At 38.5% G+C, this 27,392-nt stretch overlaps 1 protein-coding gene across 1 annotated transcript; it reads left to right on the top strand.

Moving 5' to 3' along the window:
- Positions 1-351: 351 nt before the first annotated feature.
- On the top strand, positions 352-27,210 carry cryl1 (crystallin, lambda 1). Its single transcript, XM_061088647.1, has 9 exons — positions 352-479; positions 1,661-1,768; positions 3,692-3,818; positions 6,191-6,352; positions 8,001-8,096; positions 9,921-10,019; positions 20,092-20,200; positions 24,513-24,619; positions 26,542-27,210. Exons 1-9 carry the CDS (start codon positions 439-441, stop codon positions 26,644-26,646), a joined length of 954 nt encoding a protein of 317 aa, XP_060944630.1. The 5' UTR covers positions 352-438; the 3' UTR covers positions 26,647-27,210.
- The last annotated feature ends 182 nt before the right edge of the window (positions 27,211-27,392 follow it).

Below are 27,392 nucleotides of genomic sequence, written 5' to 3' on the forward strand. Positions count from 1 at the left end.
CAATTCCTAGCCGCATGGGCGGGACAAACGTTTTTCCAAGCTTCTGATTGGCTAGTCTCGCGTACATCATCGTCTGGCGGTAATTTGATTGGCTGGAGCTGATTTCTGCCGTTGCCAGGATACAAGCCCGAGCCCACAAGCCCTGCTTCTGGTACAATCCGAGTTTGACTCGAATTGAATCGTAAACTACGAAAATAACTTAATGTAAATATAAAGAACGATTTGTTTTCAGGTTTTAAAGCAGCGAGGAATATCTATATATATACATATCTATATATTATTGCACCACTTGTTTTTTGTACCTTCTTGGTTGCCGTAGTATTCAAGCGTGTGACTCCAGAGGGGCGGTGCTACAGGTTTGATAGAACATTTGCTTTTTCTATTTCTGCAAAGTTAGTGATCATCAGAGGTCCGAACCGAACCCGTAATACCTGAGAAATGAGCCAGTCCGACATGAAGAGTATCACCGTCATCGGCAGGTGAGTCAAGAACCTTTTCTCTACGGGTCTATAGCTCTATATATATCTATATATACAGTCTATGGTCTATGGTCAGGACACGTTGGTTTTTTCGTTAATGCTAATATTTACTCCCATGTACTATGCTAGTTGTGGATAGTTTTCGACCTGCTGTCATCTCTGCTTTTGCAAATTGAGGTGTCTGGTGTGATTTTGCACGTAGTTGAAGTTCAGTGAATGCATTGTGCAGTTTCATGCTGTACTTGTATGTGTGTGTGCATAGATCTCAAGTCTGCTGTGCCCAATATGTGTGAGCTCTCACTCATTTGTAATTATAAGCCTGGCAAACCCCAAAGTACTTTATGGAGTTGACTCGATAATTGGAGTTTATATTTAGGCCTTAATTTTTTATTTTTTTTTTGAACTTTATTGAAGAGAAACACAAACATTCCTTGACAACATCACAAATTTAATATGACAGACTGATTAGGGAAAAATAATAAATAAATGGACAGTTAAGACATTCCATCGTACCACAGGATTCCCCTCAGTTAGAGAGGTATCCTGCAATAGGTAGCCACCTCCTCACAAAAACATCACACCTTAATTGTAATTGAGCAGTGCCACTGTAGGTGGCTGTGGATTCAACCATTTTATTGTCACCATTTTCCTAGCAGTCATCAAGAATATATGTAACAAGTGTTCTTGTACTCTTGTGTACATGCCTTCAGGAGTTAGTAGGCCTTCATTTTAACCTGCTGTCTGTTCCCTGTTCATTATTTCTCAGGCTAAACTCTGGAGTCCTCTGAAGTGACCTCCCATTACCCTGAAAAGCAAATACAAAACATCTCGGACAGATGTTTGCTCTCCTCATTTAGTTAAATTAACATACATTATTGTCTTGTGTAAACAATGTGACTAGACAGGAACAAGAAGGAACCTGGGATCAGCATGTTTGTGCAATGAGGGGGGGGGGGGGGGTATAGCGGACAAAGGGCAGACAGTCATTTAAAACTCACCCACAGTAATGAGCCCAGACAAGTTTTGAGGCCTTTACTGTACATTTGACCTCTCAACCTGCCTTGAATGGCTGGGACATGGTTGCCCAGATTGCTCTTTGGGATTTCTGTGTCATTACAACAGTTTTCAGTGAAAAGTGAATGTCCTAAATGTCTGTGTGTGATTGTGTGTCCCTGTTTCAGTGGGCTGATTGGTCGCTCCTGGGCTATGGTGTTTGCCAGCGGAGGCTACAGCGTGAAGATCTATGACAACCAGCCAGGACAGGCTGTTAACGCCATCGCAGAGATCAGGTCGGCCGCGGTGCACAACACTGCACTCTTTGTTTAGCATAATATAAAAAAACGGTAGTTTAGTTTTAATTAATGTAATATGCAATCCACTTTTCCAAGGAAGTTTCCTATTTCCTCTTGTTGTCATGGTCCTGTTATAAACCCAAAACACTTGACTTCACAGAAGAAACTTTACTAATGTAAATGAGTAAATGAGTCAATACTCCAATAGGTCAAGCAGTACTTTGTGTTTTTCTTTTTGTTTGTACATTATTATTTTATGTATAATCAGGGGGGTACATATCATTACAGATACTTTAACAAGATAGGCCGGTCACTGGAGCTTGCATAATTTTTAAATTGAATCGAAAGTGGACCAGATATTGCTAAACGTTTCCATGTTCTCACATTACGAGGGAATGACATTTGTGTGGCTTTTTTAGCCAATGGTTTGGGTGTTTACCCTGATAGGAGACACCAAAAATCATCTCTAATACCTTTACTGTGCTTGATTCAGGTCAGTTCAGCTAAAAACACCTTTTGTCTTGAGGCAATGTGTTGATGTATGTAAAAAACCTAGTGGGCTGAGGAGTCACTGCTTCAGTCCGAGCAACAATGACAATAACGTGCAGCCATATGGTTATTTATCTGTAAGACAGGGAGGGTAACTTCTCTGAGCATCTCATTAAAAGGCAAGTGAACAGTTAGGATTTGAAGCAGAGAGATGTTTATATAAGCAAAGCAGGGAGAGTGGAGGAGAGGGCGAGAGTCACTTAGGGAGCATTTACTTCATGTGTAAAGTAGCCTCAACTCTCCCATGACTCTTGCGGGCCAAAATCTATCCTGTTGTTCCCACCGGAAAATAAAGAAAGGACACATGGCCACTGCATGCTCAGGGGCTTCCTCTTACTATAGGAGCACATGAACAAACACGTGCTCAGGGTTAAACTGTTTTCCAGCAAGTCAGCGCTGGTTAAACATTACTGTGGAATGACAAAGGAATTTTGGTTTAAGCCTCACATTGGAAAGTAGTGTAAGTGAAAAGAAGTTTAAGACACACATTTTAAACCAGGATTTCATAAAATGTACCTTTTATATATAAATGAATACTGTAATATTCCATATATATTTCTTACTGTACATATCTTATTTATTTACATTTTCACTTTAATATGCACAATACTCATATACTTCTTATTGCCACACACCCTCCTACAACCACTGATCATTTGAACATTTGTACATTTGCACTACTGTTACTTTTTTACTACTGTATTACTCCGCCTATAGTGTATTCATATTTATATATATTTTTATTTTTATCCTGCTCATAGTGTAGTCATCGTCCTTATGTCTTACAATTCCTGTTAATACTGTAATATTCCATATATAGTTCTTACTGTACAGATCCTATTTATTTACATTTTCACTTTAATATGCACAATACTCTGCACTTTTACTTCCTTTTTTTTGCACTTCTGGTTAGACGCTAAACTGCATTTCGTTGTATAAGTACTTGTACTGTGCAATGACAATAAAGTTGAATCAAATCTAATCTAATCTAATAAATCGCCAATCGGCTTCATCTCTCAGCGCCTTGTAGATTCTGTTGACCTTGTGGACAGTAGAGGGTGTCATTGTACTAGACTGTATCTAATCCAACGTCCTGTCTCTATGAAACGTGTAAAACACTGTAGGAAATATATAGGTTACATTATTTGAAGGTATGTTTGTTACTCATCTGATACAATATTTGCTAAAAAAAAGTGGCAGCTGTTACTGATAGAACCAGTTAGTTTTAACAGGAAAACTGCACCTTCAAATATTTCCCCTCAAAAACATATTTTTAAAGCTGCATAATTTAGGTATTGACAAAACATCACCATTCATGTTCAGAAAGTGTACAGCTGAGTGTAAGCTGCCTCTTTCACTCTGTTGAATCAGGAAGCAGCTGCAGGAGCTGGAGGAAGCTCACATGCTCAGAGGAGAGCTGAGTGCCGGGCAGCAGCTGGCTCTGCTCAGCAGCTACGATGACCTGGCTCAGGCACTGGAGGGAGCCTTCTTTGTCCAGGTAACACAGCAGACTACTCCCAGCACCAGTACATGTCATTCTGTCTGCCTGTCCCCACGTCTTTAAATCCAAGGGAGTTTCACACATTTGACATGTTTCGCTGATGTTGTCAAACTTTGTCAAAACTTAGGGACATTTTGTCTCTGCCCACTGTAATGCGACAAATGCATATAAATAATAACATTTTTTTTATTCATTCATCATGCATCATATATATTAAGTCATGCACAATAATTAAAACTTGGCGTGATTACAATTATCTTAGTTGAGCCCATTGTGGCATTTTCAAAATTACACTGATTATCCTCAAGGGGGCGCAACATCATCAGGTCATTTGTGTCATATGTTGTTTGACACCACAGAGACTGATTTGCTTTTGTGTAACATAGAATTCACAGATGAGTTTCGGTATTTGGCAAAGGGACGCTTGCTCAGCTATGGTTACGATTTCACTTTATAATAATTTCTAGTGTTTACATTGAAGCAAAAAAAAGCCCCCTTTTCCTCTTTTTACTTTATCTTTATTTGATTGGACTTACTGTGGGTGATAGAAAAAACTTATTTTTCAATGTTAAGTGAATGTTGTATCAATGTGGACTCAGAGCTGTTGATTTTATTTGCAAGATTTAAAGCTCCAATTTATTGGAAATTATTTACTATAAAATTCAGAATTTTATTTATGATACAAAGCAGCTGTTTATCAATAATTAATATGATTTTTAACTGCACCTCCTTAATCAAAATGCATTATTCTCAGGCTAGTGTCATAAAACCCTTCCTCTTTATTGTTTAATATGATCAATATGTTATAAATATGTTGTTCATATGTTTATTTACCTAGAAATCTAAAAAATGTTTGACCTGACAAAAGGTGGAGAGCGGTTGTCAAAACAAGTTTCCCTGCTGTTGAAATCAGTACATGACGCATTAACACCAAATCACTCATCTTGCCTTTGTCCTTTTAAGAGTACAAACACAAAACATACACCTGCACACTTACTTATCTTAACTTAGTCATGTGTAACGCTGCCACTTGGAAAAAAAATTGTGAGTTAACTTTTTAAGCCAAGAAAGTGTCTTGCTTGCCTCGGGTGAATCAGACAATGGTGCTCTTCATCTCTACAGCACAGAGACGGGTAGGGTCAGAATAAATCAATTTCTTGTACTGAGTTCACACTAACAATGAACAAAAGAGGATATATTAGACACAGGGAAAAGCAGGTAGATTATTGTTTTTATAAGCAAATAATGAGATCAGCATTTCCTGATAGAATGACTCAATGTGATGCAAGTCTCACCCTGTCATTGATCAGCTGGAGAAAGTGCAGACGGTTACAGAATATCACATTGACTCATGTTGGGAGCTCTCATACTCGCTGCAGAGCAACTGTACCATTAGATAATAGACTGTGTTAACAACACCACACACATTTCAACATGAATGACATTGCTAAAGTGAGTTATGCAATAAAAATATAGATAGTAGACAGAAGATTCACTTGATCGAAGGATAGGATGTCTGATTCAAACTGATTTGTTGTTAGAACAGAAACCTTGCTGTGCTCCAACGAGCGTGGCATCACATCATTATGCATGCTGTCTTCAGGTATGCTGCTTGCTCAGCCAGTTTTTGTGGTAATGCTATTTGAACCCTTCACTCAGTCGCAGCTCAGCCTGAGGTGGGTAATAAAAAACTGGAAGTGGTTCTATTTTTTTTTTTAAATGTGAAGAATGTGATATTTAACACATGTGACCGAGGTGGTTATTAGAAGCCCTTGCAAATGGTGCGACACTTACTAAGAATCTTTTTCTTTGCTGTGTTGTCCTGCTGAAAAAAGTTTGACAGCAGCAGCCTTTCCTTACTCACCTCAGGTATTTAGACCTCAGTCACACAGACTTAGAAGTCTCTGGAAATTTGGTCCAGTTGGATCAAGCTTAGAAAGTGGTGCCAGAGCGTGGACTTAATAAAAGATAAAATATGTCAATACACTCACCAGCATGATACATCATCAGACAACGTCAGACGTAAACAGATTGTAATGAAAGAATATTTACAGAAGCTATGTGGAGTTGTACTTTGACACTTGTACCAAGAAACAACATTTTTTGTGTTAATTCATTGTTTTGATGACTCCTTTTTCATATTTTCGGTAATATCCCAGACAGTTTGACGACAATTTGTGCAAAGGTAAAGAAGTAGGTCAATAATTTCACATTAATCTATGAAAATAGTATTATATTTACTGCATATTAAAAAAAAAATTGTGGGTTTGTTTTTATCCACAATTTCTTTCAAAGACACAGCCCATTTTCACTCACTTACTGTATCTGTGTGCGCGTTGTTTGCGTGTGTGTGTGGCTGTGTTTCTCAGGAGTGTGTGTTTGAGGACCTCAAGGTTAAGCAGAGCGTCTTCCAGGACATAGAGCGTCTTGTTGGAAAAGAAGTCATCCTGAGCAGCTCCACCTCTTGTCTGGTGCCAAGCAGCGTCTTCTCTACAGTCCACAACAAGAGTCGCTGCCTCGTCTCCCACCCGGTTAGTGCCACTATTTACACATGCTCTGCCATTATCATACATCGATAAAATACCTAGTGGAAGCATTTCTATTTGAGGTTTCCTTTCATTTATAACTCCACAAGTGAGATTTCAGGTGATGCGGCCCACCATGACATTTGGAGTCTTTAAGCACTAAACACCTGCTAACCTTTCACTAAACACCAGTGAAACGTCTGGAACATATTTGGAAGACATTTCAATTGTATATGTAGACATAATTAATTGTTTTTGACTTTGAACTATTTATTTCATTGCTGGTCGTCATATTTGGATTTACCTGATTAAACAGGTTGGATCTGTTGTTTTCCAACCATCAATCTTTTACCCTTTCCAGAGACTGTTTGCATGTGTACCAGTATCCATGTTATGAACAGGGTTTGGGAGAATCCTGGTTTTGTTGCGCAAACACCTCATCCTGTTTTTTTGCCCATTTTTGCTCTAATTGAACACAGTTCCTGAGATGCTAAGGAATCAAGACACAACTGATGCACTAAGATGAACAGAATACTGGATACTGCTATGATAATGTAGATTTCTCATGTTCCATGTTAACATCAAATCCCAAATACGATAAAAAACAAGAAAATACTTGTGTCTGGGAGACTAATGCACATGTAAACACACTCATTGTTTTTACATTATGATTTATTGCCAAAAGAATTTCAGTCCACTAGTTTAAATACTTCTTGTCATGTCCAATTTCACTGGAAAGTGTTCATTGCCAAGTTTGAAATAAAGCGTGACTGTACCTGACTCTGGGTTCTGGTCCAGGCCCTAGTCATCTCACGCCTCGACTACTGTAACTCCCTCCTGGCAGGTCTACCTGCTACTGCCATCCGACCTTTGCAGCTCATCCAGAATGCAGCAGCTCGACTGGTTTTTAACCAACCTAAATTCACTCGCACTACTCCGCTCCTCCGCTCCCTACACTGGCTACCAGTGGCTGCCCGCATCCGGTTCAAAACACTAGTACTCGCATACCATGCTGTAAACAGATCAGGTCCAGTTTACATCCAGGACATGGTCAAACACTACACACAAGCACGTTCACTCCGCTCTGCTTCAGCTAAACGACTCGTTCCTCCTTCACTGCGAGCTAAACACTCATCAAAATCACGACTGTTTGCTGTCCTAGCTCCTAAATGGTGGAATGAGCTCCCACTCGACATCCGGACATCTGAAAGTTTACACATCTTTCGCCGAAAACTAAAAACACACCTCTTCCGACTGTACCTTGAATAAAAAAAAAAAAAAAAAAAAAAAAAACACTAACCACTTTTGAAAACTAACACTTTGGTAGCACTAAAATGGCACTTACTTATAGCACTCTGTAGTTTTGCTTTATTTCGAAGAAATTTTACTGTCTTGATTCTTGTTGTTCTTGGTTTGTACCCTCAGGGTTGAATGCACTTATTGTAAGTCGCTTTGGATAAAAGCGTCAGCTAAATGAAATGTAATGTAATGTAATGACTCTATTCACCACAATCGGCTTTGTTACATAACTACAAACAAATCTTTCTCATTGCACTTTCACTTTTACGTTTGGGAATTTCTCTTAATGGAAAACTAGAAGAAGAAACCTTGCTGAGTTTCCACTGTATGACGTGTTAATGTCCTGTGATCCCAGGTAAACCCACCCTACTATGTCAAACTGGTGGAGCTGGTACCTCACCCAGAGACGGCAGCAATCGTCATGGATACCACCCATGCTGTGATGACCAAGGTAAACATCACACATTACACAATCCCTGGGCGTTGTGTAAGTAAAATGACTGTTGCATCAAGTGAATGAGGAAGCAGAACCATGAGTGCAAGTAAAGGGATTAAAAAGATTCATAACAGAGACAGATCTTATTTTGCAACCCCTTTAACCAATTTGTTTTTGTCAGTTTAATTTTATATCACACAGCGTAGTCAAGGAAGTTCTCAATTCTCACAAATGTGAACAAGATGTATTTCAACTTGCTAAAATTACAGGAAACCATTGGCTTCCAGGACAGAAGCATGTCAGGTCATATCCCCTGGTGCACTTATAGCATCATTGGCTAAATGATGGTGAAATTCTTCAGTTGGAAACTTTGTTGGTGAATTGTAGCTCCATTAACAGACAGTGAACGCACCATGAACACCCAGTAAGACCTAACAGGGTTTTCACAGGGCCTTAAAAAGTCTTAAATACATTTTGGTAGGTCTTAACATTCATTAAACACCACTTCCACCAATTCGGGAGAATCCGATATTTCTTCATATCTGTCGTACAAGACATAAATCTTTAATTTTATTCAGTATGGTCTTAAACATGCAAAAAACCTGGTTAAGAAGAAGAAATATCCACTTTAACCAAGCACTTTATCAGGAATACCTGTACAGATGTACACAAATTTGTACTTAGGTTTTTCCTCCGAAAAATGACAACAATAACTGAGCTTGTGGATTTCAGCCGAGGCTGCAGATGGTTGGATCAGAATTTTGTATCAACTGCATGAACTCATGGACCCATCCTGCCTTCAGTAAATGGTCCAGGCTGGTGTTGATGGTGTAATGATGTGTCAAATGCTCACTTAGACCTTTAATACCAATCAATTCTGATATAAGCATCACTCTCCATTTCAAGTATCAATGCAGATCAAGTGAATACCTTTATGGCCCTTTCTCTGGCACCTTCCAGCACGATAATAGATCATGTCACAAAGAACAAGTCGTCTCCAAGTGACTTTATGAGCACAACAATGAGTTCAGAGCTCTTTAATTACCTCCAGAGATGAGCACCTGTGGGATGTGGTAGAGCAGGTCATTGGCAGCAGATACCTAATAAAACTGCAGCTGTGATGTGTGGCTGTCGTGCCAACACAAACCAGACCTTAAAGGAAAGTTTCCAGTATGTTGTGGCATCTATAGAGGCCAAGAGAGGACCTACCCTGTCTAAGTAAACAGTTCAGTGAGTGTATGTTCCAATTACAAAATACCACTTTTAGCTGTTCTATTTAATGAATAACAACCTCAAGCGTTGATTGATGAGCATATTCATTTTTTTTTTATAAAATACTTGAATACACACTTTTTATGTACATTATTAGAAATGTTGAAAACCTTGCTTTGTCTAATATTGTATTGCCACTGTAATAACACCGCATTTATTTAACCCTTGAAAAAGCTTTCTCCTGTAATGTATGTACATTACATCAGGTAAAATACGAACTGGCCTTGTGTGCTCATGTTAGCCAGCTGCTAAACAAACAAATTTTTCTTAGTGTTGAAAATAACTGATACTGTTTTTTTTTTTAACTGTTTTCCTTCGTACTCTGTCCTTTTTCTTCTGATAGCTTTAGTCTTTCAAAATAAAAGCACAAGCCTTTTAAATAACCTTACACAACAATTTATAACAGCTGTAAGAAAACACCTGTCCAATGAATAAATATAAAACCAACAGAATATTCAGGCAAACATTTAAAAATGATGCACAGCACAAGCAATGATTTAAATGATGTAATGACTTTCTCAAACAAGCTGTTGCAATTCCTGGTGTGACTGATTTCTCTTGATCCAGGTCGGCCAGGTACCTGTTCGCCTGAGGAGAGAGATCGATGGCTTCGCCCTCAACAGAGTCCAGGCGGCCATCATCGCAGAGTCCTGGAGGCTGGTCCAGGTCAGTGTCTCAATGGCCACTCAGGCACTTTTTATTCCACTTCCTTTTGGACATTTAACTCAAGCAAAACCACAGTTCTGCCACAGGACCCTCAGCTGGAGTAATAGCTGAGAGCCTCTTGTAGCCCTGGTCATAGCTAATGTTACATTAGAACATTTTAGATGGCATTAACTGGAACATAACAAATTTTATAAACAGATCATTTTTTTAACCCACATTCTCTCAATTTGTGAGATTTGTGGTAATTGTTCAAAGTTACCTAAAAGAGGCTAAATGCTAACTTCAATGTGGATCATCCAGCAATTCCTCAGAACACCTTGAATGTTTTGATAATTGCTGTGCGTCATAACAACACAATAAAAAACAAAAACAAAACATTTAGGTGTATCATTACGTTCTTGTTGGGTCTTGTTGGTTAGATGAACCACATTTGTTCAGTGGCCGGAGGCTGGAGGTGTTCGGGTCGTCCGTACGTACGTCTGTCTGTCCGTCCTATTACCGTGAACACGATACCTCAAAATGCCTCGAAAGGATTTTTTTCAAACTTTAAACAATTATTCACTTGGACTTGAAATTAAGTGATTATTTTGGCCTAAAGGTCAAAGGTCAAGATCACAATGAACTCATGTTACCGCGTTTCAGTTCTTAAGGGAAAAGGTTACAGTGACCTTTTATGTGGGGGAACAGTATGTAGAAACTGCACTGGTTGAGGAGGCAGGCAACCGCAGTGCTGTAATTCTAGTTATCTCTGAACAAGAGCTGCTCAGTCTCAGTGAGTCTCAGAGAGGCTTTGTGCCACTGATGCTTTTGTAAAAGAGGCAGAAAAGAGGAAACCTCTTGTCCGCTCACCTCTGCCAAAGTCTCTGTGGTCTCCTTCCAAAAAGGGACAGAATGAGAGTAAATGAGCTTTAGCCTCTGATGACAGGAACCATTATAACATCATTCAGAGGAAGAATGGTCAGAATGATAATGACCATTTTTATCCTGAGCTGAACTCAAATAAAGACTCATTTTATCGTGATTCAGGCATTAAACTCTATAAACATCAGTATTATCTCAACTTACCTTCATTTTTAAGAGGTGACAAAGAACCTTCCTCTTGTTCATCCTGACCCTCACTGTCTGCATGTAAAGTGTCAGAAGATTTTACTGTTGAAATTCTGAGGAAAATAAAAGGGGAAGTCAAGTCAAATTTCATTATGGCATTCATAACCTGCTCTTATTAAAATTGAAAAAAAATCCTTAAATACTAAAACTTTATTTCTGGAGAAGATTCACAAACCTTTATGGTAAATATTGTTATAATTTCTTCCTTTTTGTCATTTTTTTCAATTATCTTGCTTCCGTTTCTTCTTTGCTCCCTTTCAAATGGTCTGAAAATCAGTAGAGCAAATGTACAAGGTCAAATAGACCAAATCCCTGTAGAATATCAAAGTTGTATCGCCATGAACAGGGAAATAAATTATTTTGTTGCAAAAACACAAATTATGTCGCAAAAAAATGTGCAAACCTAGACTGGCCTTCAGGGAACTCATACCTCCGCTAAGGCCCAACTGTTCCCTTATGAAACCACAGTTAAATTCACTAGATCCAGATTTTTTGTTTGGATCTGCACCAAACTCCACACACTGTTTAAAGAAACCTCCTATATCACAATGTTAAAATAAGTGTGTGTGTGTGGAGGGGGGGGGATCCTTCATCCACCCCATGATCCCGATCCGCACCAAACTTGAATTGGTTCTTTCCTGACCCATACCAGATCCTTCCACCAAGTTGTGTGGTCACCTGTTCAGTATTTTGTGCATAAACCTGCTAAATAACAAACAAACGCACACATGACCTTCTTGGCTTAGGTTTAAGCCGAGAAGGTCTATTAATTCTCACATTATCTACATTTCCACTGCATTCTTAAACGAACCAAGAATACATTACATTACAAGAACTAGGTAAAAATCTGAGAAAAATAGCCTTAACAATATGTTAGAACAAAGTCAATCTCTCGCTCCCCAGGAACTCAGATCAGTCTCTCTCTCTCTCTCTCTCTCTCTCTCTCTCTCTCACTCTCGCTCTCTCTCTCCACCTCTTTTCTCTGTCAGAGACGTGTAACAAAGAGCGGCCCTTTCCCAGTTCAGCAAGCACTTTGTGTCCTTGTCAGTGTCGTTACTGTACTTCTCAGCTACACTGTATAACTGTACCAGATGGACAACGACCAAATGACCCCCTCATACACACAGATATAAAAGATACACTCAAGGTAAAATAACAGCAGAAGCAACAAAGCTACTTCACATTTTAAAAGCCACACAAAACAAATGGTTCCTGACCTGGAGGGCTGGCACAAACCAGCTGTTTGGGTGTGAAGCCACTTTGTTGGTGTTGCAAGAGAATGTTGGTCCATTGAACTCATCGAAGTAGTGTTTGTCTTGCAGTCATTTGCTGCTCCAACAATAGAAAGACGTATAAAGTACGCCAACAGTAGGATTGGTCCATGTCAAATCTAACAGTTGGAAACACGTTATGATGCTCGACAATGCAGAAGTGCGTGACTGTCTCTCATCAGACTATCCCTCATTTCTTTCCCATTATTGAAACGTAATAATCCATGACTGATTGAGTCACCAGTGATGAGGTGTGTACTGACAGCTCAATTTCTTTGTTGTGTAGTTCAAATACTTGTTAACCCGTACTACGCCTTGAGGCTATCTGTGTTTTGTGAAATTTAAGGACTGAGTTGTTAACAGTTATTACCCTCAGTTTCAAACTGTGATATAACCAGAGTCTTTTGGTGAACTGTTTGTAGCATTAAAGCAACACTATGTAACTCTTACTGAGCAACAGTGCTCTCTGCAGACACATGTGGAAATTAATTCTGGTGGGTTTCATATCAAGAAGAACCAAAGTCTATCAATGTGTTGGGTGGAGCTCTGTGACTGTGTCGTCCAACTCACTGAACTGAAACACAGCTGAACAGTGGATATTACCCATGTTCCCCGGCTTCCTGAACAAGAGGATGCATTTGTAACAAATCCACCAAACTCTGTTTAGAATTCTTCTTATTTTAAAAGTTTCCTGCTGAATATTGAATATAAACTCTGTTTTGTAATGACTTCTGGGTCTTTTTAACTCTTCAACTTGCTGGACCTGGTTCTGACAGTTGAATCTGTGACCCTCAGTCAGTTCCACACTTTTCCCAGGAGATCGTACCCACTCAGAGAAGTTATTTAGAACAGACGTTAAGGGTGAGGAGTGGGAATGACAGAGGAAACATTCTCCATGTTCATACTCCCGCAACCATCAAACTCACTTTAATCAAGCTGCTGTTTTAACTCTGGTTGAGGGTTAAGGGCAGAGGATGTCACACCTTGTTAAGTCCTATGAGACCAGTTGTGGCCAATTAATATGGGCTACACTAATACAATTTGATTAATGGATTAAGATAAATAAAAATTGCTTTAAAACCTAGCGTTGAGGATATTGATATTGGGTGACGTGTGAATTTACTGTCATTTGTCATTTACTTTCTTAGTTGTATTTATCCTTGATGTGTTTATGTTGAACAACTTTCTAATAAATTTAGATTTTCCTCCTTGACATAATCAGTTTATTGTTCATAATCAAAATAAAACAATCCATGTGATCTATCAGATTGCCTTCTGTCCTTAATCCCATGATACTGTCTGCAGTAGAATCAAATGATGGAAGCAGAACAACCGTGGTATGAAAAGTGACCTGTTTTCTAAGGAGATCTAACACATTGGCATGTTTAGAACTAAGGAGGCTGATTCCAGTGCTTGACCTTTGAGTGTTGACTAGACTAGAGGAATGTCCACAAACTGTCCGAACAGGCCGTTTCACTGGATTAGCTCTATTACGGTTTCCTCAGGGTAACTTATGCATCTTTAAGACTTCTCCAAGTGCTTTTAATGCCCAGTCATCTTTCTGTGAAAATCAAATGAACCGAAGGACTTGAAAATGACACACAAGCCCTAATGGGTTTGTGCAGTAGCCTGTGAAATTCAAGTCTCTGTGAAATTCATATATTCACAGATGTGCAGCAAATGACGCATGAACTCACACAGCTGAGGATTGGACCCCAACCAGCAGTTAGTCTTTCTTGGTCCGTGTCACAGTTCATTTATAGATCATATGAATACATGAAAATATATTATACAGTACAGGATAATAATCATTGCAATAAATCATATTGTTGATTGACTTTGGCTTCGAACTTGTTGAGAAAAGTGTTGATTATATGGTCTTTTTTTCACTTTTGTCCAAACTGAAATATCTAAAATTCCGGTCGATGGATTGGTATGAAGTTTGATGTTACGGTTCATGCTTCTCAGAAGATAAATTGTACTAAGTTTGGTGAGCTTCTTCCCTCAAGCTCCACCATGACAAACATGGCTTTGAGTTGAATATCTCGATAGCTTTCTTCTGGAACAGTGAGAAGAGAAGATATATAAAAGTTATTTTATTTAGTCAGATGTATAATGGAAACCAGAGAGCTTGTTCATTAACAGACAGCAGATCTTTCTTTCTCGATCAACTATTCTAGGTTTCAAATCCATTTTATTTTTCCTTTTTCCAGTGAAAACGGTGTGTGATTTTAGGTGTAATCCTAAATTATTACTGAAGAATTTTCTCTTTTTTCATGGAAAAAAGAGAACATTTTATTTCTTTTTTCACAGAAATATGTAACTCTTTTAGTTGCTATATATTTGGCCCTCACATATAAATGGCATCAGTTATATGGGGCAGAAACGTGGGATGACCTGCTTTAAGAGACTTTTCCACAGTTAGACTCTCTCAGTTTGTTTTGTAATTCTTTCTCTCTCCTCAAACGACTCTGGATTCTTTGTCTCAAGAGGAACGTCTCAGAGCATTGATGAGTCAAGTGGGCCTGAAGTCAGGTGAAAGCACTTTTTAGTTCAGTCAACAACAGGACAAACATGTCACCAGGTTTTCAGCTTCTGAGAATTAAAGTGCACTGCAAGAAAATGATGCAGAGGTTACTGTGTTCCTCTCGCTCCTGACTGTATCCATGCATCTCCCATGAGATATTTATGTCTTCACACAGGCCTGTGGAAGCAAAGACTCATATTGACATGACATTCCATAGAGCATGGTGCACTCATGTGTGAGCTCTGTTGACTGTGAACACTGGGGACATCCTTGGACTTTTAACAGTGAAATAAAAACAAAAATGAGAGGCTGTTACACATCCATCACAAAATAAATACAACAACCAAGAATAGAGGCTACAATAAAATCACAGGATAACAAGTTACACAAAGTTTTGTGTATGATGATGAATCACATATAACTTTTCAAAGTTTATTTCCCATTTTGTTTCAAAAGAATAGACAGTGAGAGAAACTGTTCATTATTCCTATTTTTAACTAAGGGCTCATTGTTGACGATATATACGTCTGATCTATTTAGCATGACAATTCAAATCCAGCATCCACTGCAGCTTCATTCCAGTCAAGCAACACAAATAAGATAGAACTTTATAAATCCTGAAGGAAAGTCTTTTGCCAGATATTGCTCCAAAGTTACAATAACAAAGCCTAAAAACAATACAGTACAAAAATATCAAGTGTATAAAATGCAAGAAGAGAAGTGACTAAATGCACAGCACAACTATTCATACAAGTTATATAAATGTTATAGAATAAACTATGATCTAAAGTAATAAATAACTAATATTGCACATGTTATTCATATAATGTTAATGAATGCAATATTTCACAAATGAAATGTAATATTGCACAATATAATAGTTTACATGTGAAGAGGTCTACTAGAAGTAAATGGTAAATGGTTTTATATTTATATAGCGCTTTTCTAGTCTGATGATGATGACCACTCAAAGCTCTTTACAGTAGAGTTTTACATTCACCCATTCACACACACATTCATACAATGCATCTATTAGCAGCACTTTGTTTTTCTATGAGGGGCAATTCGAAGTGATGTCTTACATGAAATAATAAAAGTAATATTGCACAAAATTAGGTGTGTAAATAATACATGATATTGAGCAGTAATATTGTACATTTTAAAAGGTAATACTTGTATATGGGGTGCATAGAAAATTACTTTTAACTTCTATCATATTCATTTTCTTGCTTTGATAAATTATAAAACTGAACAAAAAATTTGAAACTAAAGCATATTATTATAATCTCAAACACTTATAGACAAATAATAAACTTCACTAATTTTTTCCGCACAGATTTAGACCTCGAGCAAAACAGCAAACAGCAAAATAAATGACATAAAGTCTTGTTACATTTAGTAACTTGATACAAATGTTTCTCATGTGCAAACTGGTGCCTTAACATTCTTACTGCATCATGACATTTAAACCAGGACAATGCAGCTCATGCTGAGCAGCCGCAGCTCGCTGAAGAGGTGGCTGGTGGTTTGTGACGTGGTTTCTTACTGTAGGATAACCGAGTTGAACGATCCTTCACCCGCCCAACCCATGAATGTCCCTGTGTGTGTGAGAATAACTAACCAGTTTGTATATGAGAAAGTTTTCACTTATTTCTTTATAAATGTAATCATGTAAACCCTTCAGAGAAATCTAAAAATAGGAGGCAGTTTCAATTGAGAAATCACTGGTACATGATGAATTAGGTCAACAAATCTTCAGCTGTTAACACAATTTCAAAAACAAAGGCAAACCTGTCGTACAGGAACGTCGGTCTGTGAGTTCCTCTCGTCACAGTTGATCAGCAGGTAAATCTTGAACGCAAGTCAGTCACAGCTTTGAAAACTCACTGTGTGGGCCTGGCTCTAATTAAGTCACGGTGACTGTGTAAGTTGAGTGGAATGTGTTTGAGGAGAAACGATTATTCATAACACACAGGGAATCCTATGTTGGTCCCCACCGGAGATGAAGATGAACTGTGAATCTTCATTGCTGCTTCGCCAAGAACAGAGAACCTCGATAAACCAGCTGACCTGAGCTGTAACCGGCTGTCACACCATGTGACTAAAACAAAGTGATTTACAGTGTAGATGTCACTTCTCAGAACACGCTGAACTAAATTTATATTGCAGTACAAACAAAGTCTGATGTGATGGGAAGAGGCGACACAACAATGCATGAAGTATTCACGATTACTGACATATCACCAGATACACAAATAACTACTCTATTGTTAGTTTACAACTTTATACTGTTTTCCTTTAATCATATTACTTTTATTATTTGATCTTTAGTTCTGCCTGTATTCACTTTGTCATCTGTGTCTGTCTCATTTTTCAAAAACAATATGATGTATATATTTTATAATATAATGTAATTTAATATAATACAAACATTATTTTGAAATTGTCCATCCTTCATACTTTAATACTTTTACTTGGGTAAAATGTTGAATATTGGTATTTCTACTCTGTGGTACCGTTACTTACACAGTTAGTCAAACAATATGAGCAAATCTACCACCACTGATTGCAAATCAATTTCAGATTTTTGATGCAATTTTTTACACTGAACTAATGCAGTGAATAAGGTCTTGATCTTTCTTAAGATTCCTGATTGTTATCATCCTAGATAATTTTAGCAACTGGTCTGTCAAGCAACGTCATTCTTTTGAAATAGTATGATTGGTCAGAGAGGATAGTTATGGAGATTCTGCTCGGTAAATTAAAGTACCAGTTGATAATAACTGCTGGCATCCTAACAATGTGGTATGTACCACTGCTCTGGAAAACATCAATGTCCAGCTCAGCGTTACATTCCCACCAGGAACACTTAACATGTGATCACTCACCTGACCAGAAGCTTTCCCCAGTCCCTATTGATTCACTCTCAAACCTTGATGGTCCTGCCAGTGTGAGTTTTAAAACCTGATTTCAAGTACAAGTTACTCTTTGGAAAAAACTGTTTAGGGAAATCACCATAGCATCACTTTTCAATGTGGATAACATTTCCCCCAGCTTTACCTTTGTGTTATCTCAGAAGGGCTGTGAAGATATCAGAAATATTTTCCTCATGTCTGACACACCTGAGGAACAACTGTCATTTGAATCATTATTGATAATGATTTTGCAGCAATTAGAGGAGTTGTTATTAACTTTTACTTACCAATTTGCAATGTTGATGAACAGCAAGTGGTTTTGGCAGTGCTGACAAAAGTCTTCAGACATTTTGACATGAACATCAACAATGGTTTTTAATGTTTATGCTCTTGTGATTGTATCTCAACTTCTATAAAGGAATCATGAAGAGTTTAAAACTACATCTTTTGCACTAATAAAGCTCTTTGCCGCATTGTGCATAAAGCGTTTGCGAGGTACTGTGCACCTCCTTAAGCTGCTAATTCAGTTATGAGTGACTGAGCAGTTTTTCCTCCCACTCAAACATCAGTAACTAGAATGGCATTCAGTAGAGCCCATACCTCAGCCAAGGAGCAACACTCCCTTACATCACATTTTAAACATTCATAGATATCAGTCCCCTTAACGTGCCTGATTATTTTTTTCATCAAGATCCGTGAATTATTCTTTAGGAAATTGTGCAAAATCCTGGACCCGACCCCTGATCCAAATCTACACCAGGCTTTGTGGTAATCCGATTTTGGGTTATATTGCTAACTAACGAACATAAAAACTAACAAACAAACAGACTGGGTGAAAAGATCTCCGGCATAGGTAATGACCTGAGGTTTAGCTGTGATCCTCAAGGCCTGTGGTGTCATAACAATACATACCCGGGACCCTCACTCACCCCTCCAAAAATACACTCACTGAAATGACCCTTGAGTTGGGGCCAGTGTTGGAAAGCAGAGTGGCTGAGAAAGCGGCTTGCTGGCCCCAGTGATTACAGCAGAGAAAAGACCCCACCCACCGTCCTGCTTGGCTCAGATAACAGGCCCGTTGTTGGACGTGGGACCCAAACAAAGACGACCCTGTCCCTCTCCTCTTTGCTAACCCTACTCTCTGTATCTGTATCGGAGCTTTGATTTCCTGCGTGGTCAAGCCAACAGGCATCTCTTACCCAAAGATACTTGAACCACTCCCTCTGTCTCCACTTGCATCCATCTCTCTATCCTCAGCCCCTCTCCTCCCTGCACTGCCCACATAATCCTGAGGACACAGAATTGGCTGATTGGGGAAACATTATATGTTGGGAGTAGTCCAATGTGATCAAAGGGAATTTAGTTGGTTCAAAATCCCAGAGGGCTAAAAGCCAAGACTTTGTTGATCTGCCAGTGAAAATATGGTCTTACAGCCTCAGACTAAAAACATTTTAGCTACAAATAAAGCTTAATTATTTGTGTTTTCATGCCTCATTGCCGGCGACAGTCAGTGGCCAGAGGCAATATGTTTTTGGGATTTATGTCCATACAATAGACCAACCAGCCAACCCATTGTTGTGAACTCGATATCTCAAGAATGCTTGGAGGGAATTTTGTCAAATTTGGTACAAATGTTTAATTAGACTCAAGAATAAACTAATACGAATTTGGTGGTAAAAGGTGAAAGGTAAAGGTCACTGTTTCCTCAGAAAGCACTTTTTTTGCCTTGTCAACCAGATATCTCAAGGACACCTCAAGGGAATTTCTTCCACTTTTGTGCAAATGTACCTTTGGACTCAAAAATGAACTGATTAGAATTTGGTGGTCAGAGGTCTAAGGTCAAGCTCACTGTGACCTTACAAAATATGTTTTTGTTCTTGTGAATGAAACATCTCAGAAAGGCCAAGTGAGAATGTCTTCATGCTTCAGGAACACCCGTAGGGAATTTCATTACATCTTGCTCAAACAGTCAGGTGGACTAAAGGATGACGCGATAATAATTTGGAGGTCAAAGGTCAAGTTGTAACTTAGATTCAAAGATTAATTGATTAAATTTCAGTGTTCAAGGGTCAAAGATCACGATGACCTCATATGTGTCATGGGGGAAAAAAAATATGTAGACTGAAAATCCTCTGGTTGGGGGAGGCATATGAGAACAGGGAAGTAATTCCCAGAGTTGAGCTATTCAACTCAATGAAGTCAATGAAATGGGCTAAAGTGTCTGAACTCTTTTTTCCCTCTTATCCTATCAGGATGGCGTTATCTCAGTCAAGGACATCGACCTGGTGATGTCAGAGGGTTTAGGAATGCGCTACGCCTTCATCGGTCCCATGGAAACGATGCACCTCAATGCACCTGAAGGTAATGTTTCCTCTCGGAACCTTTTTGCTCACATAAACAGAGGGTCACTATCCAGCGTCCCTCCTCAAGCTCCCGATTCCATCCAATTTTACTTTGTTTCACTGTTTGGAAAGAAAAGAGACGACGGGCAACAATAGTGAAGGAACCACGTTCAAAGGCAAAATGCAGAGCTCACCAATTTTACACATGAAGTTCAGTTTCTCCAGATGATTTACTTTTGGATCTGATCAGTCGAGGTCTAGAGAAATATGGTGTTAAAAGCACAAGTCAAAAAATGACAAAAATAAATATTTTTCAATGTTTCTTGCATCCTGTAAGACTATAGATGAAACATAAAGTTTATATTGAATAAAAAACTAATTAAAGCTCATATGGTTGGAATGACATCATCCTGACCACACAATTAAGTAAAAAAATTACATCCAATAAGTTTAGAGACCTGAACTACAGCGTATTTAGAATCAACTGAAATCTTATGGAACAAATGTCACCATGATTACAAAATTACATTTCTACAATATAAATACATTTACAAAGATGACACATAATATAAATTTAAATCAACTTTATATCAGTCCCCTAAATAGGCAAGATGTTTCTCGGAACAAGACAATCATATAAAAGGCTTGACAATGTTATGATATTGACTTTTTGTTAAAACATGCCAACAGCTTTCTGAGATAAACAAACCACCGCTGTACAATAACAGACTGTCCTCTGTACGCCTCAGTTATATAGAAACTGTGAGAAAATCACACACGGTGACACAGCTCACATGTCCCAGAACAACATGCATGTACTGTACCATACTGTGACGCCCCTGTGGGTGCCAGAGAGAGGCTGAGAGTGAAACTTCAGGGAGATGCAGAATATCAAAGGGTAGTGTGAAACCCAGAGAGCAGCCAGGGCTGTGTACACACACAGAAAAAGGTCGCTGTGGCCGAACAAAGCCGTCTTTTGATGGGTAGCGATGAATGCATTCCCTCACACCAGTAATCCAAAACTCACAAAGCCTACAACCAGGCCTTCAAACCAGACGCCAACTCTACCTGTAGTGACAGCGCTGGAGCTCTCGACTCGTTCTTTTTTCCACTGCTTAGGAAACAGTAGTATGATCGTGTTCTCTAAAGATTGCTAAGACCCAATCCTGTAGCGACTTCCCGTCCTTGTATCGTTCCAATCAGATACCGGAGCACTCAGGCTCTGTCTCTTTTTTCTACTCTGCCCAAACAACTTGGCTCCTGTAAACCTCTTACCTGTACAGGAGAGCATTATCCTTTAAAGGAGCAGTCCACTGAAAACCTGGAGAGAGACTCTGAGATGTTTGCAGCTTTGTCTTTCACATGATTGAAAAGGCAGTCCAACATTATGATCCAGTTCTTTTTAATTGTATTTGTATAGTAATAGTAAATCCAACATGCATCATTTCAAGGCTCTTCACATAGTAAGGTTGAGAGCCTACAAAATAATAGAGAAACCCAACAGTTCCCCCAACAAGCAAACACGATAATCCCTTTAACAGGAAGACATCTCTGCCTCAACCAATTGGGGTGGACAAGCTGTGTTTTCAGTATTATACTATTAAATATTATATTATGTACTACATTTGTTCATTGGATTGATGCTGGGCAACAGAGGAGTGTTGTATGCACATGTTCAAACACTTAATGTGAAGTTAAACATAGGGAGACTATTCATTTAAAAGCTAGACAGGAGTACCCTGAGAAAACCGACCCTTACCGGCTGAAACCAGAAACTTAATGTTGTGAGGCGTCAGTGCTTACCACTGCCTCCCCTACGTATTGATACATACAGTATAATTATTATATACACATTATAATGACAAGATTACTTAACATTGACTGTTCTCTCAATTTGATTTCTTATTAAATCATATAGATTAAGTCATTGATTTGTGCAATGGCCAGGAAGTTAAATTAAGAAATGAAATGATTGAACGGCCAATGGAAAAAGAAGTCACTTTCAGTTTTAACCTCTCAAAACTGTAACTTTCCTTTCATTGTCATCCTCTACCACCCTGCAGAAGTCTTTACATATTCAAGAGTTGCTGTGGTGAGGTCAAATCATCCACTGCAAAAGGAAAATAAAAAACAGCGACTTGAAGATGAAGATAGATGGAATTCATTGCAGCGCTGTGTCATATAAACAAAGCGTTTCCCACCAGGTTTCATCTAAAAGATTAAGAACTATTGTAGTGATCTAAAGACCATCTGCAATATTTCTCAGATGTGACTGTTTGACTGAACAATGTGTACGTGTCACACATTTGATTTTGCAGTGTGAAACGTCATGTGAGTGTGACAGAACTATTTGAAACGGTCACCCCCTGACCTGCCGTAATTAAAGAGCCGTTGCGAAGAGGTTTTGTTCTCGTCTCTCCGTTGCTTCACTTTGGCTTTTTTATTACTTCAGAGATCTTCTGCTCACCTTATCAGAGGAAAGTCAAGAAACCATGACGCTGCCCCTCTTTATGATATGTTCTGTCCAATCATTAGTTATAATGGCTGCCTCATTAGCTGCGACCTGTTATTTTTTACATCTGAATTAGGGGCCATAGTCCCACACATTTGGTTGAATTGTGTTTGTATACCGATGCTACATGTAGCATTATAAAGTGTTTTTTAAAACTTTTGTTTACTGCCTTAACTTGACAATAAAAGATGTTCTTGTAGAGTTCGAGTAGAAGAAAACCAGAGTCAGAGAACAGTGTTCAGTAGAGCACATTCCTCTGCCCAGGCCCAATAGTCCTGCACCTATCTGTCATGTTTGAATGAAGGTGGCTCTAAAGCTATTGAACATACATATTAATTTTGATTCTCTACTTAATCCACATTTTCTTGTCTACACATTAGCTGCAGTTACAAGATTTTTGCGTGATTTGTTATCGTACAGCGGTTGAAATAAAATCCTACCCACTATGAAACCTTGTTTAGTTCGCTAGATCTGGATTTTTATTTGGATCCGCACGAAGTTGCAAATATTTTCCTGGGAAATCTTTAAAAAGAATGTGATGAAAATATTCCTAGATCTGCCCATTTGTCCGAATCCATGGCCAAATTGAATGGGTTCTTTCTTGACCCATGTCCCATCCTTTTTTGCGTAAATCCTGCTGACAAACAAACGGACTGGGGTGAAAACATAACCTCCTTGGCAAAGGTAATGTACCAGTCGATCAAGGTAGCACATAAATCAGTGCACATTCAAAATACCTGCTGTCTACTTGACAAGTAAATCATTCAAGAATAATTATTGAGAACAATCGAGAGAATAACCTCAAGGAAAGTTAAACTAAGTGAAAGTTATTTATGAGGCACTTTCACCAAGGACGTCACTCAGCAACATAAATTTAAGTTCTTGAACACTTCTTGACATTTTTCTGTTGCATTTTTCTGTTGCATCAAACCATTTAAGAGACTGCTAACGATCCAAGAATAATCAGATGCAGGGAAACAGACGACATTACATTTATGATAAGTGTGATGAATAGATTTCTGTGAGGAATGTCCGCCGGAAAAAAATTGTGCAGTCTAGTACTGAATCATGCAGCCATCATCCTCTGTGCTTTACTGTTTATCTTATATCTTATTTACTGAACTAGAAGCTTTGAGATGCAACAAATGCAATTACAGTTACAATAACAACTTCTGTAGATGTATATATACATGTTTTAAATTCAGGGTAAGACTGCTTGTATACATCAATACAGTAGTCTTTTTATACAGTAATTGTGCATGTGTTCTGCACACAAAAGAGTTTTATAGACAGACGTCATATATGTAGGTCTCAGAGGCTTGCAGAGGACATAATGCATACCTTCTAAAATGTTTTTACAGCCCTGGGTGTCATTTGTAAAACCAGTTTGCGTCAGGAGGTGGGTTCAAAGCAGGAAACACTCACTAGATGTTCTATCTAAAGAGCTATAAGAGAAGCTGATCGTCTCTGTACGACATCTGCATGTGTCTCAGCCTTTACCTGCAAAACCTTACACAGAATCACTCATCTCTGAATGCCATTAATATTCTTGAAGCGACTTTTTGTTTTTTTAAATTAAAAGTTAACACAGAGGGGCACACACCACCGCCAAGGCTGATTGGCCACTTCATCGCCCTATCACATGTTGAGATCATATCAAAACAAACCCTACGATATTGAAGAAAATTAAATCAACTTTTTTAATTGTGATATTTTGCTCTCGTTGTTTTCCTGTTTTTCCACATTAAGAGCCAGAAACTCTCTTGCAGGGTTTAATACTGTAGCAGCCGCCCTCCTCTGATCAGCTGTCCTCCCACAGGTTTGGAAGACTACATGAAACGCTATGGCGAGGGAATAGCGAGGGTCCTGACCTCCTTCGGGCCTGTACCAGACTTCCACGGCGAGGGAGCCAAGAGAATTAATCATGTGAGTGTGACGGCGATGTTTCCATATGTATGATTTCTCACCACCCGAGTGAGTCAGATGAAGCAAACCTTAACTGATGGTGTCTTAAGTTCTGCCTGACTGAAATGCACGACTTCCTTAATATAGGCGTTGTTAGATCACATGCTCTCACAGGCTGTTTACATGTGAACCACGCAGGGTCATCATGTGAAGAAACAACAAATAGTTTAGTAAAGCACTTTATAGGAATAGAGCAATAGAAGTCCTTCTAGTTTCCTCAGTTTCTGAGTTTTGGATTTGTTTGTTGTAAAGCAGCCATATTCTCATTTTGTCTGTGAATGTTCACCAAAGCAGCCACGTCCTAATCAAATTCACTTTTAATTCATTTCCACACATTAGGTTCAGTTGTACGGACAACAACAAAAACATTTCCACTACATTAAGATTTGATTAGCTGAGGGTTAAAAGGTATTTTCAGGCAGGAAGGCAGACCCACACCCAGTTTACTTTTCTATTTAATCTTTATTAAAGCGGAAAGTCTCTTTGAGGCCTGAGTATGTTTTTATATGGAAGTTTGGAACCGCTGCTGAGTCTGCAATTTGTTTTTTGCAGAAATAGATGTTTGGAAATATGTATATAGAAACTCTCAACCACTTGCTGACTGTGTCTTTTTGGTCATGAGTATACTTCCGCTGATTCTTCAGGCTCCAATCACATGATCCTTTTCAGAAAGAAAACAATCTGCTTCAGCTATTAGTGTAGAACACGACGTGGATAATCCCTTATGTTGCTGACCCCGTTGTCTCGCTAACAATCGTTTTATTTTAAAAACGCTGAGTTATGGATGAAGCCTGAGATTCCCAGTCTCTTTTTCAAGCTCACATTCCAAGAGTTAAGAAATAAAAGCAACACAACAAAGACTGAGTGAAAAGAATTACGAGAATCATGAAAACTGTTAGATACAAAAGATTTAAAAAACAGACAGGATTTGTAAACGTTGGAAGACATTTCAGCAGCAAACTTCAGTCACAATTAAAAAAAAAGTATAGACTCATCCAGAAGACTTCTCAAACATCTATACGTTCTCTGCTGTCTGTCAACGAGCAAGCTTTCTTTATCTCAAATTAAAGTTCAAATGGAACAATCAATCAAGGATTTGTAAAGATCGGGCATCTGTCATTTTACTGCACTTTTTCTTATTATGCCATTGTTCCTAAATTGCTTTATAATTGAGTTTTATGAGTTTTGAAAGGCCCGTATATACGGGGGCGTTGACAATTAGTTTTAACTGCTGAGGTATGTGAAAAGTGCCGATGCCAACAATAAACTTCATCCTCAGGACGCAACACAAAGCGATGCCATTACAGGAACTTTCCCCAGGGGACAGGAACCTGTTGAGGAAATAATTTCCACCAGAAGAACCAGCGCTTATGTCATGTTCTAGTTGGTGGAATATTCCAGCTCAAAACCGGTGAAAAATAAGTCTATTTGTTTTATTTTTTTTATGGCTATGTTATATTTTTACGTCCGGCAACAAGGTGAGGTTTGCACGTTTCTGTATGTACGTTTGTTAGTTTTATTTGTCAGCAGGATAAAGAAAAATAAACTGATTTCCACCCAACTTGGTGGAGGGATGGAGCCTCAGAAGAACACCTTCAATTTTGGTTCTGATACAGATGACGGAATTTTTTTTTATTCTCTTTCTTTTAATACTGTTTTCACCAATTTTGTCACCAGACGTAAAATAAAAACATATAAAATAGAAAATGAACAAAAGGCTGCATTATAGGACCATGAAAAACAAGGGGAACAAATGCCCAGGTTTCCCAAAAGTAGTGCAGCTAATGTATAATTTGAAATAAATAATTCCTTTTTTTCTTTTATGTTTCTACAAGACGAGCATGTGTTAGAAACTATGTTCTCATTTATTGTTTCGTCTCCAGGAGATGTGTGAGCTGATTCCCAATGACCAGGAGCACCTGTTGGCCAGGAAGGAGAGGAGGGACCAGCTCCTCATGGGTCTGGCCAAGCTGAAGAAGGACCACTGAAATACATCCAGGGCCCAAACTCTGGAACATAAATGATCATGACTGCTGGCCGAGAAAAAAAATGCTGTTCCATATTTTTTCACAATTCGACTTCACTTGATTACGATTTTAAATGTAGGATTTTTGTGAGATTTTACATAGAAATAAAATGTATAAGCTTATTAATTGCAGCACATTGATAAACATTGAACAGGAACTAAACTTGTTCCATGATGGTGTAAAAGGGAATCACAGGCACTAACATATTTTATATATGACAATGAGCATTATATCAGTGCATTTGTGAAGTGATTCTGAAAACCTGTTTGATTTAAGTGCCTTTTTTATGAACATTAAAAAAACTGTGAAGAACTATGCAGCAGCGATTCAATTTCAACCTTTATTTTTCAAAATGTCCAGAACATTTTTTGTTTTCGTGTCAATCTCAACCCTCAAGACAGGAGGATATTTTGCTAAGTTTTAAAATGGAATCAAACAATGTGATTTTATTCACTTAACACATTGTGTTTTTCATTTTCAGTTATCCTTCGGATGAAGCAAAATAAAATTATGATATTGTGCTGAGTTCTGCGTTTGTCTCTGTTCCCATAAGCCACACAAATCAATGATGTGTTACTTTACAGATAAACTCCTGAATCCCAGGAAACAAAGAATGGAAACATGTCAGACGAGGAACTGAGAGTAAATCGTTCGCCGCACGCTGGGACATTTCTCCTGTTGCAGATTTCATTTCACACAGATACCAG

The sequence above is a fragment of the Limanda limanda genome, chromosome 16, assembly GCF_963576545.1.
Source record: "Limanda limanda chromosome 16, fLimLim1.1, whole genome shotgun sequence".
In the NCBI taxonomy this organism is placed as follows: domain Eukaryota; kingdom Metazoa; phylum Chordata; class Actinopteri; order Pleuronectiformes; family Pleuronectidae; genus Limanda; species Limanda limanda.

What these genes read in the sequence shown, in the direction of transcription:
- cryl1 (XM_061088647.1), top strand. Translation starts at nt 439, where the DNA reads ATGAGCCAGTCCGACATGAAGAGTATCACCGTCATCGGCAG. An exon ending in AACGCCATCGCAGAGATCAG is followed by an intron (nt 1,769 to 3,691) that starts GTCGGCCGCGGT and finishes CTGTTGAATCAG; the next exon opens with GAAGCAGCTGCAGGAGCTGG. An exon ending in CCCATGCTGTGATGACCAAG is followed by an intron (nt 8,097 to 9,920) that starts GTAAACATCACA and finishes CTCTTGATCCAG; the next exon opens with GTCGGCCAGGTACCTGTTCG.